The sequence below is a fragment of the Mesoplodon densirostris genome, chromosome 3 (assembly GCF_025265405.1).
Source record: "Mesoplodon densirostris isolate mMesDen1 chromosome 3, mMesDen1 primary haplotype, whole genome shotgun sequence".
Lineage (NCBI taxonomy): Eukaryota > Metazoa > Chordata > Mammalia > Artiodactyla > Ziphiidae > Mesoplodon > Mesoplodon densirostris.
Window position 1 is genome coordinate 176,335,690 of NC_082663.1, and position 15,180 is coordinate 176,350,869.

The window sequence follows — 15,180 nt, forward strand, 5'->3', positions numbered from 1 at the left end:
ACCAAAGTTAATATAAATCCTAAAGTTAACTAGGCATTCTAAGACTGTAAGGGAGTATGGGCCATCACTTGAAAGAACTGCTTAGGAATAAAGGAACAGAAGAGAGAGCTGTATATTGTTTGACATAAAATAATAATGATAGTGATAACCTCTAACAATCATTGAACTCTTATTGTGGCCAAGCATAAAGCTGTGCATGTTACAGGTCCTTATTTAATGAGAGCAAAATGGTAAGGATCTGAAATGTCGTCCAATCCTGAAAGAGCTATGGTTTTGATCTTTAGTGCTCAGGTCCAGGCTTTAATACTTCACTAATATGAGTAAAGCCACCTTAACAATTTTATGTTTTCCACAGAGACAGTTATGTAATCTGGGAAAAATGAAATTTCCTCCCCTCTCATTTGTCTAAAAGTGGTCACACTTTTGGAACAATATTAAATAGTTGCAGTAATAGTAAGCATCCTTTCCTTGATTCTGTTTTTTAGTGTGAATTCTTTTAGTGTTTTATTTTTATGCTTGGTACAATGCTAATATTTTTGTTTTTGAATCAGGATTGGATGTTGGATATTATCAAATACTTTGAAGCACCTTTTTCCCATGACCTATTAATATATTACTAGATTCCTAATAGTGAGCATTCTATTCCTGGATAAATCCTTTGTTCAAACATTTAAACATTTAGGTAATATTTCAGGAATGGTTTAGGAGTATTGCAATTACTGAATCTTTCATATTTAAGAACATGTTTTGTTTTTTTCCTATGCATGTATAGAGTACTGGCTATGTGGAATTCTTGAGTCACATCAGTTTTTCCTCAATCCTTTGTAGACATGACTCCACTGTCCTTCACCATCCCATGTTCTTGGAGAGATCACTTAGGCCAGTTTTAAAAAAATTTGTAGGGCAGTCTATTTTTTTTCTTTTTCTTAAGCAGCAAATCTTCAGAGGTAACTTTTTAAGTTAGGTCTCTAAATTCCATGAAGATATACTGAACCCCTACTATTAAGTTTTCTGCAGTACATGTTTCAACTTAAAATGATCAGTATTTTCAAAAATAGAAAATATTTTGTTGTTCTTCTCATTTGTTTTTTGAAATGTCATATATACAGAGGAATGTGTAAAATAGGGGTACTACTTAGCAAAAACCTGCGTAGTCTTCTAAGCCCTTTATAAATATCAACTAATTATTGTTCACATATCAACACTAGATAGGTACCATTTAACAGATGAGGAAACTGGAGCACAGGACAGGTTAAGTAATCTGCCCAAGGTCGCACAGCTAACGGTGATGGAGTCAGGCGGTCCGGCTCCAAAGTTGTTGTCTTAACCGTACTGCTTTTTTTTATAGTTCATTATGATAAAAATGAATGAATAATAACGAAAGCAAACACCCAGGCACCAGAGCCCAGATTCAGATTCAGAAACGCAACACTGCTAGTATCTAGTAGTACCTCCTCATTCCCATCCTCTTCCTCTACCCAAGACATAACCACTGTTCTCACTTCTGTGATAAATCCCTTCCCTTGCTTTTCTTTATAGGATTGCTATCCACAGATGAACAATATATTTAGTTAGAGTCTGTTTTTAAACTTTATCTAAATGGACTCTTACTGTATTTTTCTGTGACTTTGCTTAAATTATTTATTCATTTATATTGATACGTGTGGCTTTAGTTTATTAATGTTTACTGTCTTAAGCAGTTCAGGCTACTATAACAGAATACCATAGACCAGGTGACTGAATTTATCAGACATTTATTTCTCATAGTTCCAGACGCTGGAAGTCTGAGATCAGGGTGCTAGCATGGATGGGTTTTTGGTGAGGGCCCTCCACCTGGTTCACAGGATAGAGCAAGTTCCCTCGTGTGTGCCGCTTCTTATCAAGGCACTAATCTTATCAGGGCTTTACCCTCATGACTTAATGACCCAAAGACTCCCATTTCTTAATATTGTCTCACTGGGGATTAGGCTTCAACATATGAATTTTGGGGAGAAGCAGACGTGAAATCCATAACATTCACTGTTTTCATTTCTCTTGTATAAGTATTTGACAATTTAGTTATCCTTTCTCTTGTTGGTAGACATTTGGGTTGTTTCCAGTTTTTTGTTATTGTACACAATGCTACTTTAAAAATTATGAATCATGGTGAACTTTTACAAGATAGATTTACCTAAGCGTATGTACCTACTAGTGGATTTGCTAAATCTTATAGTCTGTGTGCCTGTTCTACATTCTAGGTAGTACTAAACTTTTTTTCAAATACTTGAACCAAATTACACTCCTACCAGCAGTATGTGAAGTTCCCCATACTGCACATCTTTCTAAATTCTGAAGCTGTCAGTTTGAATTTTTGTATTTTGTTTCTCAGGTGGATGTGGTAATAGTATCTCACTGAGGCTTTACTCAACCTTCTCCTGGTTACTGTTGGATTGGCATCTTTGCTTATGTTTACTCACTATTCAGGTTTCCTTTTCTTTTTTAAAAATAAATATATTTATTTATTTTTATTTTTGGCTGCATTGGGTCTTCGTTGCTGTGTGTGGGCTTTCTCTAGTTGCGGCAAGCAGGGGCTCCTCTTCATTGCAGTGCGTGAGCTTCTCACTGCGGTGGCTTCTCTTGTTTCAGAGCACGGGCTCTAGGTGCGCAGGCTTCAATAGTTGTGGCATGTGGGCTCAGTAGTTGTGGCTCGCAGGCTCTAGAGTGCAGCCTCAGTAGTTGTGGTGCACGGGCTTAGTTGCTCTGCAGCATGTGGGATCTTCCCAGACCAGGGCTCAAACCCATGTGCCCTGCGTTGGCAGGCGGATTCTTAACCACTGTGCCACCAGAGAAGTCCTCAGGTTTCCTTTTCTTAAGTGTCTATTCAAGTCTTCTGTCCATTTTTCTAGTGGGCTGTGTTAAAAAGATATTGTTTTCCAAGTCTAAGTTCTAGAGCTCTTTTTGGATCACGTGTTGCAAACCCCTTCTCCCAGTATGTAACTTTTTTTTTACTTTTTTTACATCTTTTGATGACTGGAAGCATTTATTCTTCCAATGTTTATTCTCCCATTTGGTTTTAATGCTTTCCCCCCACCCCCTTGTCCTCCTGCTTTTATTATTTTAAAAATTTCTTGAACCTCTACCTAGTTTCCAAATTTGATATTTTCTGTGTGTCATTTATCTTTGAATAGTTTTGTCTGTCTGGACATTGTATTTGTCTAACAGTGTGAATAGCTGCCCCATGTCCTTTATGTTGTTTACTGGGTAGCACTTGGAATGATCTCAAAGAACTTCAGTTGGATAGCTGGATATGATAGAGTGAAGTGGGGCAAGAGGCAGCCTCCAGTTCATGTGTTGCCTGTTGGTATTTCATGCTTGACTGGATAGGTCCTCTCTGAGGTTTCTTGGTGGTGTGTGTGTTTTACAGGTGGAGTCTGCTTGGCTTTCCCCTTTTTCTGTTTTATGTAAGCAGGTCAGATTGGAAGGAGGAAGTCCAGTTCATGCGTATCTTTTGCTTCATAGTAAACCTCCTGCCCAGAGACCTTTGGTCTGTTGGTTCAGTGGTGATAATTTTGATCAAGCCGACAAGGTGATCCTCAGATTGTAGTTCCCTGTCCTCAGCCTCTCTGCCTCCAGGATGTTTTGTCTGGGATAAGAAATGAGATCTGAGAAAATAAAGTCTGAGTGGCTACAAGGCCTTTCCTCCAGCCCCATCTCAAGCAGTTCAACAGATTCTCCCCTACCTGCCTCTGCCACCAGTTCTTATCTGTAAGGAATGGATATTTAGGAAAGGGTAGGGCCCTTTAGGACCCTCTTACCTAAAGAGAGTGAGAAAATCACATGCTCCTTGTGGAGCACAGGAGCTTTTAGATTTTGCCATCCTCCCTTGAGAGTTTAGGTTTCAAGTATGTTCTGGTATTTTATGTTCCAGACAAGTATGTTCCCTAAGGGTAGTTTATATACATTAATTTACTTATCCTTATCAGATTATTTTATCCTCATTTTGTATCTCTGAAAACTCAGACTCAGAGAAACAACTACTTAAGATGATAAGTGATTAACAGCCAGTGTTTAAACCCACGTTTGTCTGACTCTAGGGTAAACAATCTTTTCATTGTGTCACACTGTGATGTTTTATGAAGATTTAGTATCAGAATTATAGGCAGCCTTCGGGAGGGAAGAAACTGCTGGTAGGAATACCAGATAAATGTTCCAGGGCTTTGTGATCTGCCTCTCCCAATCCCAGCTCGTCTGTATATCTTCCCTTAGTTCCATCTTCATTATTTAGCCTTGTCCAGTGGTCAGTGATTTCAGTATCTATCTCTCCTGCATAGGCTCACTCTTTCCTCTGCTTACCCTGCTTCTAGTTTCCCTATTATTTATGGACAGCTCACTGTTTTTCCCTCCCTTCCAATTCTCTTCCTAATTATAGGGACATCTTTGAAAGCTCTCAAATGTGCCCTATAGTTATTCTCAGTTTCATTCTCTTCTTCCTGCCTTATAAGTTTTCAGCACAGAAACCAATGTGTATTTGAATTTTTATTTTTTTCAGACTGGGAGATAAGACTTGAAACCAAAGAGTCAACTACAAAGCCCTAATTACTGAAGATTTATCTTATGGGGTAATAATGGAAAGAGAAGGTCTCTGGCATTCTTCTTTAGGGGAAACCTGGGAACCTGATAATTGGTTAGAGGGGCAACAGAAAAACCAGGATAGACATCTGGGCCAAGTGCACATTACCCATAAGGAAACCCTCACTGTGAGAAGGACATGTGGAGGTAATGAATTTGAAAGATGTTTCAGTCAGGGTTCAGTCATTGATACACAACAAACTGTTCCTGTGGGGAAAAGTCCTCACAGTTGGAATTCACATGGAAAAGACACTAAACAAAATGCTGAATTAATTAAAACTCAAAGAATGTTTGCAGGAAAGAAAATCTACGGATGTAATGATTGTGGGAAAACCTTCAGCCAGAGTTCATCCCTCCTTAAGCACCAGAGGACTCATACAGGGGAGAAACCCTATAACTGTAATGTATGTGGGAAGCACTTCATTGAACGCTCCTCGCTTACTGTACATCAAAGAATTCATACTGGAGAGAAACCTTACAAATGTAACGAATGTGGGAAAACCTTCAGTCAGAGCATGAATCTTACTGTTCATCAAAGAACTCATACTGGAGAGAAACCATATCAATGTAAAGAGTGTGGAAAAGCTTTCCGCAAGAATTCATCCCTTATTCAACATGAAAGGATTCATACTGGAGAGAAACCCTACAAATGTAATGAATGTGGTAAAGCTTTTACCCAAAGTATGAATCTCACAGTGCATCAAAGAACTCATACAGGAGAAAAACCCTATGAATGTAATGAATGTGGAAAAGCCTTCAGTCAAAGTATGCATCTCACTGTACATCAGAGAAGCCATACTGGAGAAAAGCCCTATGAGTGTAGTGAATGTGGAAAAGCCTTTAGTAAGAGCTCAGCTCTTACCCTGCATCAGCGAAATCATACTGGAGAAAAACCCTACAAATGTAACAAATGTGGGAAATCCTTTAGCCAAAGTACATACCTTATAGAGCATCAGAGACTTCATTCTGGAGTAAAACCTTTTGAATGTAATCAGTGTGGGAAAGCTTTCAGTAAGAATTCATCTCTTACTCAGCATCGGAGAATTCATACTGGAGAGAAACCTTATGAGTGTATGATATGTGGGAAACATTTCACTGGGCGATCATCCCTTACTGTACATCAGGTTACTCATACTGGAGAGAAGCCTTATGAATGCAGTGAATGTGGAAAGGCCTTCAGCCAGAGCGCATACCTTATTGAGCATCAAAGAATACATACTGGTGAGAAGCCCTATGAATGCAATCAGTGTGGAAAAGCCTTCATTAAGAATTCATCCCTTATAGTGCATCAGAGAACGCATACAGGAGAGAAACCCTATCAGTGTAATGAATGTGGAAAAGCCTTCAGTCGGAGTACAAATCTTACACGGCATCAGAGAACTCACACGTGAGGGAAGCTTCCATGGGATCCTTCACCATGATGAACTCTTCAGTGATAATCAGATAAGTCATGTGATGTAGAAACCTAATAAATGTAATGATTGTAGTAATCTTTTAGTTGAAGTATAATATACCATATCAGAAAATACAGACCACTGCAGAGAAACCATATAGAAGTGGAGAAATCTTGATTCAGAAAGTAAAACTTTATACTAGAAGGTTTAAGTAGCTAATGTTCTAAGCAATGAGGATTCATGCTGAAGATAAGTTCTATTGTATTATACTGCAGATTCTCCTTTGGACATCAGAGACTTCACACTGGAGAGGAAATGTGAGAGTGCTTAACTGGATAGCCCAAAGACCTGGTATGTAGTCCTGATCTGCCACTAACTTGGACAAGTCACCTACTTTCACCAGGTCCCAGTGTCCTTATTTGGTAAATGAGGGATTTTAGATTTAGAAGGCTCCAAGATCCCTATAAGCTCTAAAATGCTACAAACATAAATATGCTTGATTTTTCACCATGTTATATATGTTATCTAGATGCTCCTATTCCATAATCTGGTTTCCCTGAATGTTTTGAGTCAAAATTCTCTACTTCTACCAACTTCTATTATTCCTCCATGTCCTTCCCCCTCCCCCTGTTATTTTCTCCTCTGAAATATTGGCTGCTTGCTACCAGGTGATAGAATAATTGTGCAAATCTTAATGCAATAGCATGCTGTTTTAAGTTCTCAATTAACAGTCATTAAACTATTGTTAAATAAGCTAATTACTTAGAAAACAATATAACAAATATAGTCTTTGAGTACATAGGATTCAAATACATCTTTGTGTTGTACCCTAACTATCAAAGTGGAAAGGAGAAGAGGCTGAACACTAACAGACATGAAAATTTGACATATTAACAAAATCTTTGCTACTCACAACATATTCAAAACAATCATAGAGAAAGATTTTATAGATCTATAGTTATGAGAGTAGTTAAGGCAATTTCATTTATTTTATACACATTTAATAAGTGCTAAATAGGTGATAAATATGATTAGGAAATCAAACTGCATAAGATAGTCTTCGTTTTGTTTTCCAAGGGCTGAACCAAGAAACTGGCAGTGGGATGGGAGAGGAAAGGAAGAATTCAAGCAATAATAAGGCAGAATCTAGGTAATGTAATCAATTAAATGTGAGCACTTGAATTTATTTGGGTGGATGGGTGCCATAATTAAGAACACAAAAAGTTGACTGACTATGTAGGGCAATGATCAGTTTGGTCTGGGGGTATTTTATGAGTCTGTGGGTATCCAAGTGAAGATTCCTGATAGGCAGTAGAATAAGTAGAAGGGGCAGTGATAAAGGGTTTTCTGGGAGTACTGTCTTTGAATGCAGTAAGTGGAAGGCGTCATCAGTAGAAGCTGAGGGGAAACAACAGGCAAAAGAAAAATGAAAAACAAAGAAAAATCAGGAGAAGGTGGTGGCATAGAAAAAAGAATTTTAGCATAGGGATAGGAATATTTCATATTTTCAAATGCCACAGAGGATTAAAGTAAGGTAAAAATAGAAAATGGCCTTTGGTTTGGTTATTGATAACCTCTGTAAATTTTAGTGGGTTGAAGAGTGACTTAAAGATTGAAAAGGACTTAGTAGTTTGAGAAAGGAGAGATTTAGGAAGATAACTAGAGAGAGATTGTGGTTGAGAGAGGGTGTATATATCAGAAGAGCTTTTGGCTACAAATAATAGAAAGCCCAGATAACAATGGCTTACAAGCAAATAGGGATTTGTTTTACTCCCATAAAAAATCTGGAGGTGGTTGGCATCGGTTCAGACAAAATAATTCAATGCCTTGAGTTTCATGACTTTTTCATCATGTCACATGATATGGCTCCTATAGCTTCAGGTAAAATATCTGCATTCAGAGCAGGAAGAAAGGGGGTGTGTAGCACCAGCAACATCTGTGCCTTTTATCAGAAAAGGTTTTCCCAGAAGCCCCTCAGGAGACTTCTTCCTAAACCTCACTGATCACAGCTGTGTTGCATGGAGGCTAGGAGCAAAGGAGGCTGAAAAAAATAAGTACTTAGCTCTTCCAGCCTCTATAGAGGAGGTAGGCAAGGAAAAGGGGGGATTGAGAAAGGTGCTGATTTAGCCAACAAATAATCTGCCAAGAGCATTTGTATGATTTAAGGTAGAAGAACTGAGCACGTTTATCACTGCATGGGAGAGTCTGAAGGTGCAGAAAGGAGGGGATGTGCAGCTCAAAGTGTGAAAATAAGGTTTGGGGCACAGGTGGAGGCTCCAGGGAGGAAGGAAGGAAAGGAAGGAAGGAAACTTTCCACTGGGAGAGGTGGAAATCAAGAAACGATGGGTACAGAAGATATCTGTGGGTGGCAATGGAGGAGGTTCCCCATGGACTCTGAGTGTTTGGAATTTGAGCAGTTTGGTCTCTTTGGGCTACAGGACCTCTATGGAATTAGAAAAGGCAAGGACTAAGGAAGAATGAAACACTGAATTAATTGTAACCTCAGAAACTTAAGATTTTAAATAATGTCTCTCGCTTGCATCCAGCTTCTTCCTTTCTCTTCATGTATTTTCTTGTTCCCCACCTGATCTCAAGAGACAGAAATGGAGGGGAAGAGGGAGGCAGAGAGATGGGTAGAAAACAGATGGAAGATTATAAAGAGAGCAGCAAAATTAAAGGCTCAAAAGGAAGGCAGAAGACAAGGGGGAAAGGAAGAATAAAATGTATTGAAGCCTAAGATGGATGCAATAACCCCAAACTGGTAAAATATTAACACTTAGAGGGAGCAGCAGGAGAAATGGGTCAGATAAATGGGTCAGTAGAAGGTTTCACTACTTTTTCAGGAGTTTTGGAAGCTTCGGGCCCTTGTATGTCAGTGCTTAGCCATTCTGGGCAACAAGTCAGGAGGAAACTTCTGCACCTTTCCTCTATCAGCAGGGGCAGGACTCCTGGTCCCACTTACTAGACATGAGACCTTGGGCAAGGCACTTAGTATATCGCTGTCTCAGTTTTCTTATTTGTTAACAGTGCAAACCTCATAGCTTTGGATTACATTCAATACTAATGTAAAGTGCTTATGAAAGTGCCTAACACATATTTAGTGCTCAATAAATATTTTATTATTATTATCCTTATATATCTGAAAACAGAACAATATCCAAAGTCCTTAGCGTGGCATCCACAACCCTTAATTATCTTAGGCTCTCAAAGCAAATGCCTTGTAGGAAGGTGATATAATTGTAGGAGGCTCTCTCTTCCCCCCACCCCACCCCCACTGGTGTAATAGCCTCCTAACTGGTTTCCCTGTATTCCCTCTAGCCACACCACAGCCTGTTCACCCCACAGCGGACCAGTGATTCTGTCAAAATGTGTTCAGCCAAGCCACTCTTTTGCTCAAACCCCTTCGATGGTTTTCTGTCACACAGAGAATACATGCAAACTTTTTATGATGTCCTTCAAGCCCTCTAATTACCCTTCCAACCTCCTCTCCCACTCTCCCTTGTTCACTATGCCCTCTCCTGTCACACTGGCCTTGCTAAACCACAGGCTCACCAAGCACACTTCTATCTCTGGTCAGCATTTCTGTTCTCTTCCCAGATATGCACATGGTTTCCTTCCTCACTACATTCAAATCTCTGCTCAAATGTTACCTCCTCAAACAGAACTTCTCAAAACGCTTCTCAAAACACCTCCCCATCCCTGTCACACTCTAAACCGTAACACAGCCTCAATGTGTCATCACTACCTAATCAATATTTTCTGTTTATTGAGTACCCGCTCTGGTAGAATTCAACCTGCATGAGTTCAGGGCTTCACTATTTCTCCAGCCCCTAGAACAATGCCTGACACATAAAGACTCCAAAAGTGTCTATAGAATGAAATCTTCAGTAAAACCCAAAACAGAATGCCATAGTGTCACGTAAGTAAAGTCACTGACACCGCTCACTAAGAGGTCCGTTCTTGGCTTTTTTTCCCCACCGACAGTTAAAACTCTCTCATCTTTCCTTCCCGCGATCCGTGAAAATTCAAAGGCAACTAAATATCTCCAGTTGGATCTTTCTATATTTTATCTCATCCTTGCCCGCCTCCGCAAAACACTGTCCACAAAAATAAATACCACCTCTCTAAATACCACCCAGTTGTACAAGACAGCCTTGGCATCCAGCTCCTTCCTCGTGATAAGTCGTGGAGAACCAAGTTTATTCTACCTGTCGACGTTCTCGCGCCGTGCCCTTGGTCCCGTGGCCACCACTCTGGTCCCGGCCACCACTCTGGTCCCAGCCACTATTCGCTGGGTCCTGAACTGCCGCAGCAGCCTCCTCACTGGTCCGCAGGCCTTCAGCCCGCACCTCCGTCCTCCCGGTCCCCGGGCCCCACTCATCGCCCGAACCACGCCCCAGCCCGAACCCAGGCCACACTGTTGGCATTTTTTGCATCCCCGTGGCCGAGGCACAATCCCGCTGCCTTCTCAAGTCATCTCCGCGCGGTCATCCCTCAGGAATGCTCCTTTTCGACTTGTCGCCTCCTGAGTCCTTGGGGGCCGTCCTGGATCAGCTCTACTCACCGGATCAGGTGCCGCTTCCTCGGACTGACCTTTCTTATCCCTTCGTTAACTTTTCGCTGGTCTCTGCCTTCCCTAGTCTGATCCAAACGGAACCAAATCCTCACGTGCGGGTTAGCGCGCGGGTGGCTACCTGCCTAGGGAACCGTGACGCCTCCGCCGAGGTCCCTGGGAAATGTAGTTTCTGCAAGGAAACCCCCTTGGTCTGGTGGGGTGGGGGGTGGGGGTGTTGAGCAGCGGGGCACTAATCTGCGCAGGCGCGCAATATCACTTTCTACGCCCGGCGCTGGTGCGGGCGCTTGCCGCCGATTCGCCCTCTGGGAAGTGGAGTCTGCGAAGCAGAAGCGCTGCAGCTCTCTGACTTGAGGGAATCCGGCTCGGCGGGTCTCCCGGCAACGCGCAAGCGCAGTTCGGATCCGGACTGCAGACTCCAGCTCATTGTGTTCTGCCTGCGATGTGGCGGTGGCGGTCTCGCGCCGTGGGCAGAGGCTCCTCGAAGGGCAACGCAGTGTTGACTAGACACGGTGACCGAAGCCGCATCGGGAGAGCGGGAGCAGCCTTGGGGTGGTGGAGCCCGGTGGGAAGGGCGGATGAAAACCGAGTAGGTCTGGGTCGTGGTCCGTTCTGAAAGACGGTAATCTGATGCCCCAAACTTCCCGGGACGTATGGCTAAGGTTTGATTCCAAAGACAAAAAGGCCAGGTGTGAGCTCTCGGGTTTAGGGTCCGAATCTGCGGGTGCATGTGGAAAAGGATGCGGTCAGGGCCTCTGGCGTGTGTTTTGGAAACGACTCCGGGAAGCCCATTTACGCTCTGTGGTAGATGCTCCCGGTGTTGTCCGGATCACAGTATCCGGAACTCGCTGAGGCCGGGTCAGCAGCTGCGCAGCCCCTGCAGCAGCTTCCCAGGGGACCTGGCAGAGGGCGGGAGGGTGGGTTGTACGATTAACATTCGTGGCGCCCAACGCCCACTCCTACCCCCACCCCGCACAAATACACTGCTTCTCTCCCACCTTTGACTCCAGGTCTCCCAAACTGGGCGCCAGAGAAGGAGAGGCCTGAGGCCAGAGAACGGCATGGCCTTGAGAGACGTCTCGACAATGAAAATCCAGCCTTCTTAGCTTCTTTTCTAGGAGAAAGAAGACGACCCTCCTTCCCTACTTCTTTCACTCCCCGCCCCAGGATTAGGCAGCCATCCAGGCAGGAGACACACTTTTCTTGAGATCTCTCAGCATAATTTAAGGGCAAAAGGCTGGAGGGTGTGTAGAAAGTGTGAAAACGGGCTGGAGGATGCTTTCTTCAAGAAAAGTCAAAGTATTTAAATACAGAAGGGAAGATATGGAGGATCTGACTCAGATTGCTAGGGGAAAAATTGGTGGGGGGTGGTGGGAGTAACTGCAAGGTGAGCTATTCCCTTTACAGGGGAGGCCATCAGAAAGACCCTCCAGGAGGAGAGAGGATTGGGAGCAAATAGCGACTAAGAATTCACTACCTGGAGTACTGGAGGATTCCCAGGGTGTGAATGCTCAAAGCCCCACTCTGGACTGCTGTGTGATATCTTTTGACCCAGTCCTCTCCTCATAAACAGTAGAAGGTGTTACCAGCCTGAGTCATCAGAGAAGAAGGAATGGCAGTCAGGTGCCTGCCAACCATGGTCCAGGTGAGTGAGGGATTGCTGTGGGCTTCCCCCTCTAAATTGCCTTAGGAGATTTGAATGTAGTGGTTGAAGAGGGTGGGCCTGTTTCTTTCCCCTGACCAGGAGCTTTTCTCCCAGTCCAGTCTCACTCAGGAGCCTGACCCGTTCCTGCCCCGCCATCTTGGGCACATCCTGGTGGGTGTCAGAGCTCAGGAACTTGCTAAATCTCACCTAAGTGACACAACTGGAAGTGAAACCCAGGTTGGTCCAAAGTGGAAACCTGCGCTCTTTCCACTAGCAAGTAAAATAAGGGTCTAAAGTGGTAAAGGCAGTACCTAACATAGCAGTGATAGAAGAGAGAAATTGGAATGCTTTCTGAGAAAGGTGGGATTTACTGGGCTTTTAAAAAAAATTATATTTGGCTTTTTACTTCAGAGGAATATTGGGTACAAATGAAATCACTCAAGTGGTATGTTTTCAATTTCAGTAAATTACTGAAAAGCTTTGAGCAGTGCTAACTTCTTTAGAATAAGGGTATGGACTCCACTTTGAAGGAGACAACATTCATTTGAGTGTACAAATTCTGATGAATTTGGTAAATTTGTTCTAATTCATTCACACTTAAACCTGTCCAGGGCAGGAATCTGTGGCAGAAATCACTGGAAAGGCTGAGCAGCCGATTGAAAGTGCCATGTCAACCCAGTCCCAGCTCACTGGTTGCTCACCCTTCTCCTTGGTTTCTAGCTTGTCCTTTAGAACCCATCTCAGGCACCACTTTTGTTTTGAAACCTGTCTTCATGGTGCCAGTCCACTGTGATATTTCTCTTCCCTAGCCTTTTCCTCAAATTCATTGTTGGTGTCACACAATTATCTTGTGTTTACAGGCTGCCATAATTTTGGTTGCCATTCAGCAGACCTGTATTAGGGATGTAAAATGTGCCAAGTATTAGATCTATGCCCATGACAGAAAGGTGAACAATGGTCCCTGACAGATTGGTTCATGGGTTCAGTCCAACAAATGTTCCTTGGTTCAGCCTACTTTGTGCAAGGCTCTGGGTGCAGGTAACAGAAACCTAACTCAGACTACCTTAAGCAAAAGCAGGCCTTTATTGGAAGGATACTGGGATATTGCCCAAAATCCAAAGGCCAAAATGCACCTGTACTTCAGCTAGGCAAGTGGGGTCTAGAATAATCTAAAAGTCCTTTCTCTTGGACCCTTGCCTTTCTTCTCTGGGCTTCTACTTTTCTTTCTCAGTTCACAACAGCTCTCTTGGCCTCTCAGCCAAGAGTTTCCACAGAAGGTACTAGTTGTGATCAGAGGGAACAAGGTCACATTGTCCAGAAGGACTGTTTCCATGGGAACTGTGTATGTGTGTTGGGTTCAGCTGAAGAAAAGCAGGAGTTGCTAACACATTTGTAACAGGTGCTGGGTACACGGGCCATGTTCTAGAAGACATGATGGGAAGACAAGGGAGATGTGGAAATGGTCCATAGCTTCTTGGAGTTAACAGTCCAGTGGGGGAAGCCAAAAGTAAACCAAAACTCAATAAAGTGGGACAGTGCTTGGATGGCCCTGCACAGGTGCAATGGGAGCAGTTGAGGAGGGGTGCTGAAGAGGTAATGCTGAAGCCAAGACCTGGGTAGGATTGGTCATGGGGGTGGGGGTACAGGCAGGGCTGTGCAGATAGATGGAGATGGGAGAAAATGTTTTGGGCAAGATGAACAGCCAGTGTGAAGTCCCAGTGCTGAGGAGGCCTGTCTTCTCCACAAGGTATTTTTCTTCAGGGGAACGAAGTCTGATAAAAGCTTGACCCCTAGGAGACCCTGAGGAAGTGCTTCCCTTGTCACAGAACACCATCCCCCTTCTGTGCTAACAGCCCTGCAGACGGTCACAGCATTTCCCAGAGAGTCATGTGAGGGAGTAGCCACCAGTCAACGGGGATGGGTTTGCCCTTACAGGAATCAGTGACCTTCAAGGATGTGGCCGTGCTTTTCACCCAGGATGAATGGGCGCAGCTGAGCCCTGCTCAAAGAGCCCTGTACAGGGATGTAATGCTGGAGAACTACAGCAACCTGGTGTCCCTGGGTAAGTGGGAGCCTCTGAAGGCTCATCTTCATATTTGGAGATTTCTTTGGGACCCTTCAACTGGTTCCATACAGAAGTTTGGGTTGGGAGTGAGCTGTTCTGAGGATGTTATCTCAGTGCCTATCCTTTGTGTCCTGGGCACAGGGCTCTTTGGAGTCTAAGTGCAGATGTCTCAAAGGTGACTAGAGGTCGAATCCTCCCTCCCTTCCAGCAGAGAGAAAGACGGGAATGGATTCTCTGTGTCAGGCCCAAACCATCTTTTCCTCCTTCTGGGAACTGTTGTCTACCCTGGACCCTTATCAGGTCACCTTTTCCAGGAAGTTCCACGGACCAGATCTCATCCTTGCAATGATTTTATCTCTGGTATGAACAGATATGGCCCTTTTTTTCCCTCAAAAACAGGACTCTTAGGACCCAAGCCAGATATGTTTTCCCAGCTGGGAAAAGGGGAAGAATGGATGCCGGAAGACTCCTTGGGAGACTTCTGTCTTGGTAAGCATCCTGCATGTGGGAGGCATTGGGAGGAACACAGCACGTGCGCCAGGCCTGTGGACTGAGAAACGAGCATCTTTTCCCTTCATGTTCACCTCAATACCTTGTTGCCATATTTGTCCCCACGTGTATGTGGCACTCCTTTCTTGTGGCAGTTTGTGCCTCCCTGGATCCTCCTTCCCATGATTTTTCTTCTCTCTCTATTTGGCATAGATGGACGGCTCCCCACTGTGCTTGTGTGTCCTGTTGTTCCCTTCAGCATCTGACCGTGCAGTCTCTGCTCACACTTCTCCAGTGAGGAGGAACAGCATGGGTTACACACAGCTGAGCAGCTTCTGGTCCTCAGGGCCCGTCACCATGTGCCTACTGAGAAAGCTCTTCTAGCTAAACATTGCACATTTCTTCA

The 15,180-nt window shown here is 43.6% G+C and overlaps 2 protein-coding genes across 7 annotated transcripts in view; both read left to right on the plus strand.

The window, feature by feature from the left end:
- Nucleotides 1–10,105, plus strand: part of ZFP2 (ZFP2 zinc finger protein) — a 26,545-nt gene extending 16,440 nt beyond the window's left edge. Inside the window, exons 7-9 of one of the 3 annotated variants that reach the window (XR_009531527.1) lie at nucleotides 4,529–6,353; nucleotides 7,080–7,152; nucleotides 9,987–10,105. Coding sequence is in view for 1 of the 3 variants with exons in the window: in XM_060095017.1 (XP_059951000.1) it covers nucleotides 4,605–5,999 (1,395 nt within the window). In the remaining 2 variants the exon portion in view is untranslated. Of the gene's footprint in view, nucleotides 1–4,528; nucleotides 6,683–7,079; nucleotides 7,402–9,986 lie in introns of those variants that run through there. The other 2 variants (XR_009531526.1, XM_060095017.1) reach the window with 2 other exon arrangements.
- The window catches only part of ZNF454 (zinc finger protein 454), a 25,621-nt gene continuing 15,024 nt past the window's right edge, over nucleotides 4,584–15,180 (plus strand). Inside the window, exons 1-5 of one of the 4 annotated variants that reach the window (XM_060095014.1) lie at nucleotides 4,584–4,617; nucleotides 6,278–6,353; nucleotides 11,586–12,220; nucleotides 14,156–14,282; nucleotides 14,685–14,774. In XM_060095014.1, coding sequence (XP_059950997.1) covers nucleotides 12,188–12,220; nucleotides 14,156–14,282; nucleotides 14,685–14,774 — 250 coding nt within the window. In that variant the 5' untranslated portion in view covers nucleotides 4,584–4,617; nucleotides 6,278–6,353; nucleotides 11,586–12,187. Of the gene's footprint in view, nucleotides 4,618–6,277; nucleotides 6,354–10,919; nucleotides 11,165–11,585; nucleotides 12,221–14,155; nucleotides 14,283–14,684; nucleotides 14,775–15,180 lie in introns of those variants that run through there. The other 3 variants (XM_060095015.1, XM_060095016.1, XM_060095013.1) reach the window with 3 other exon arrangements.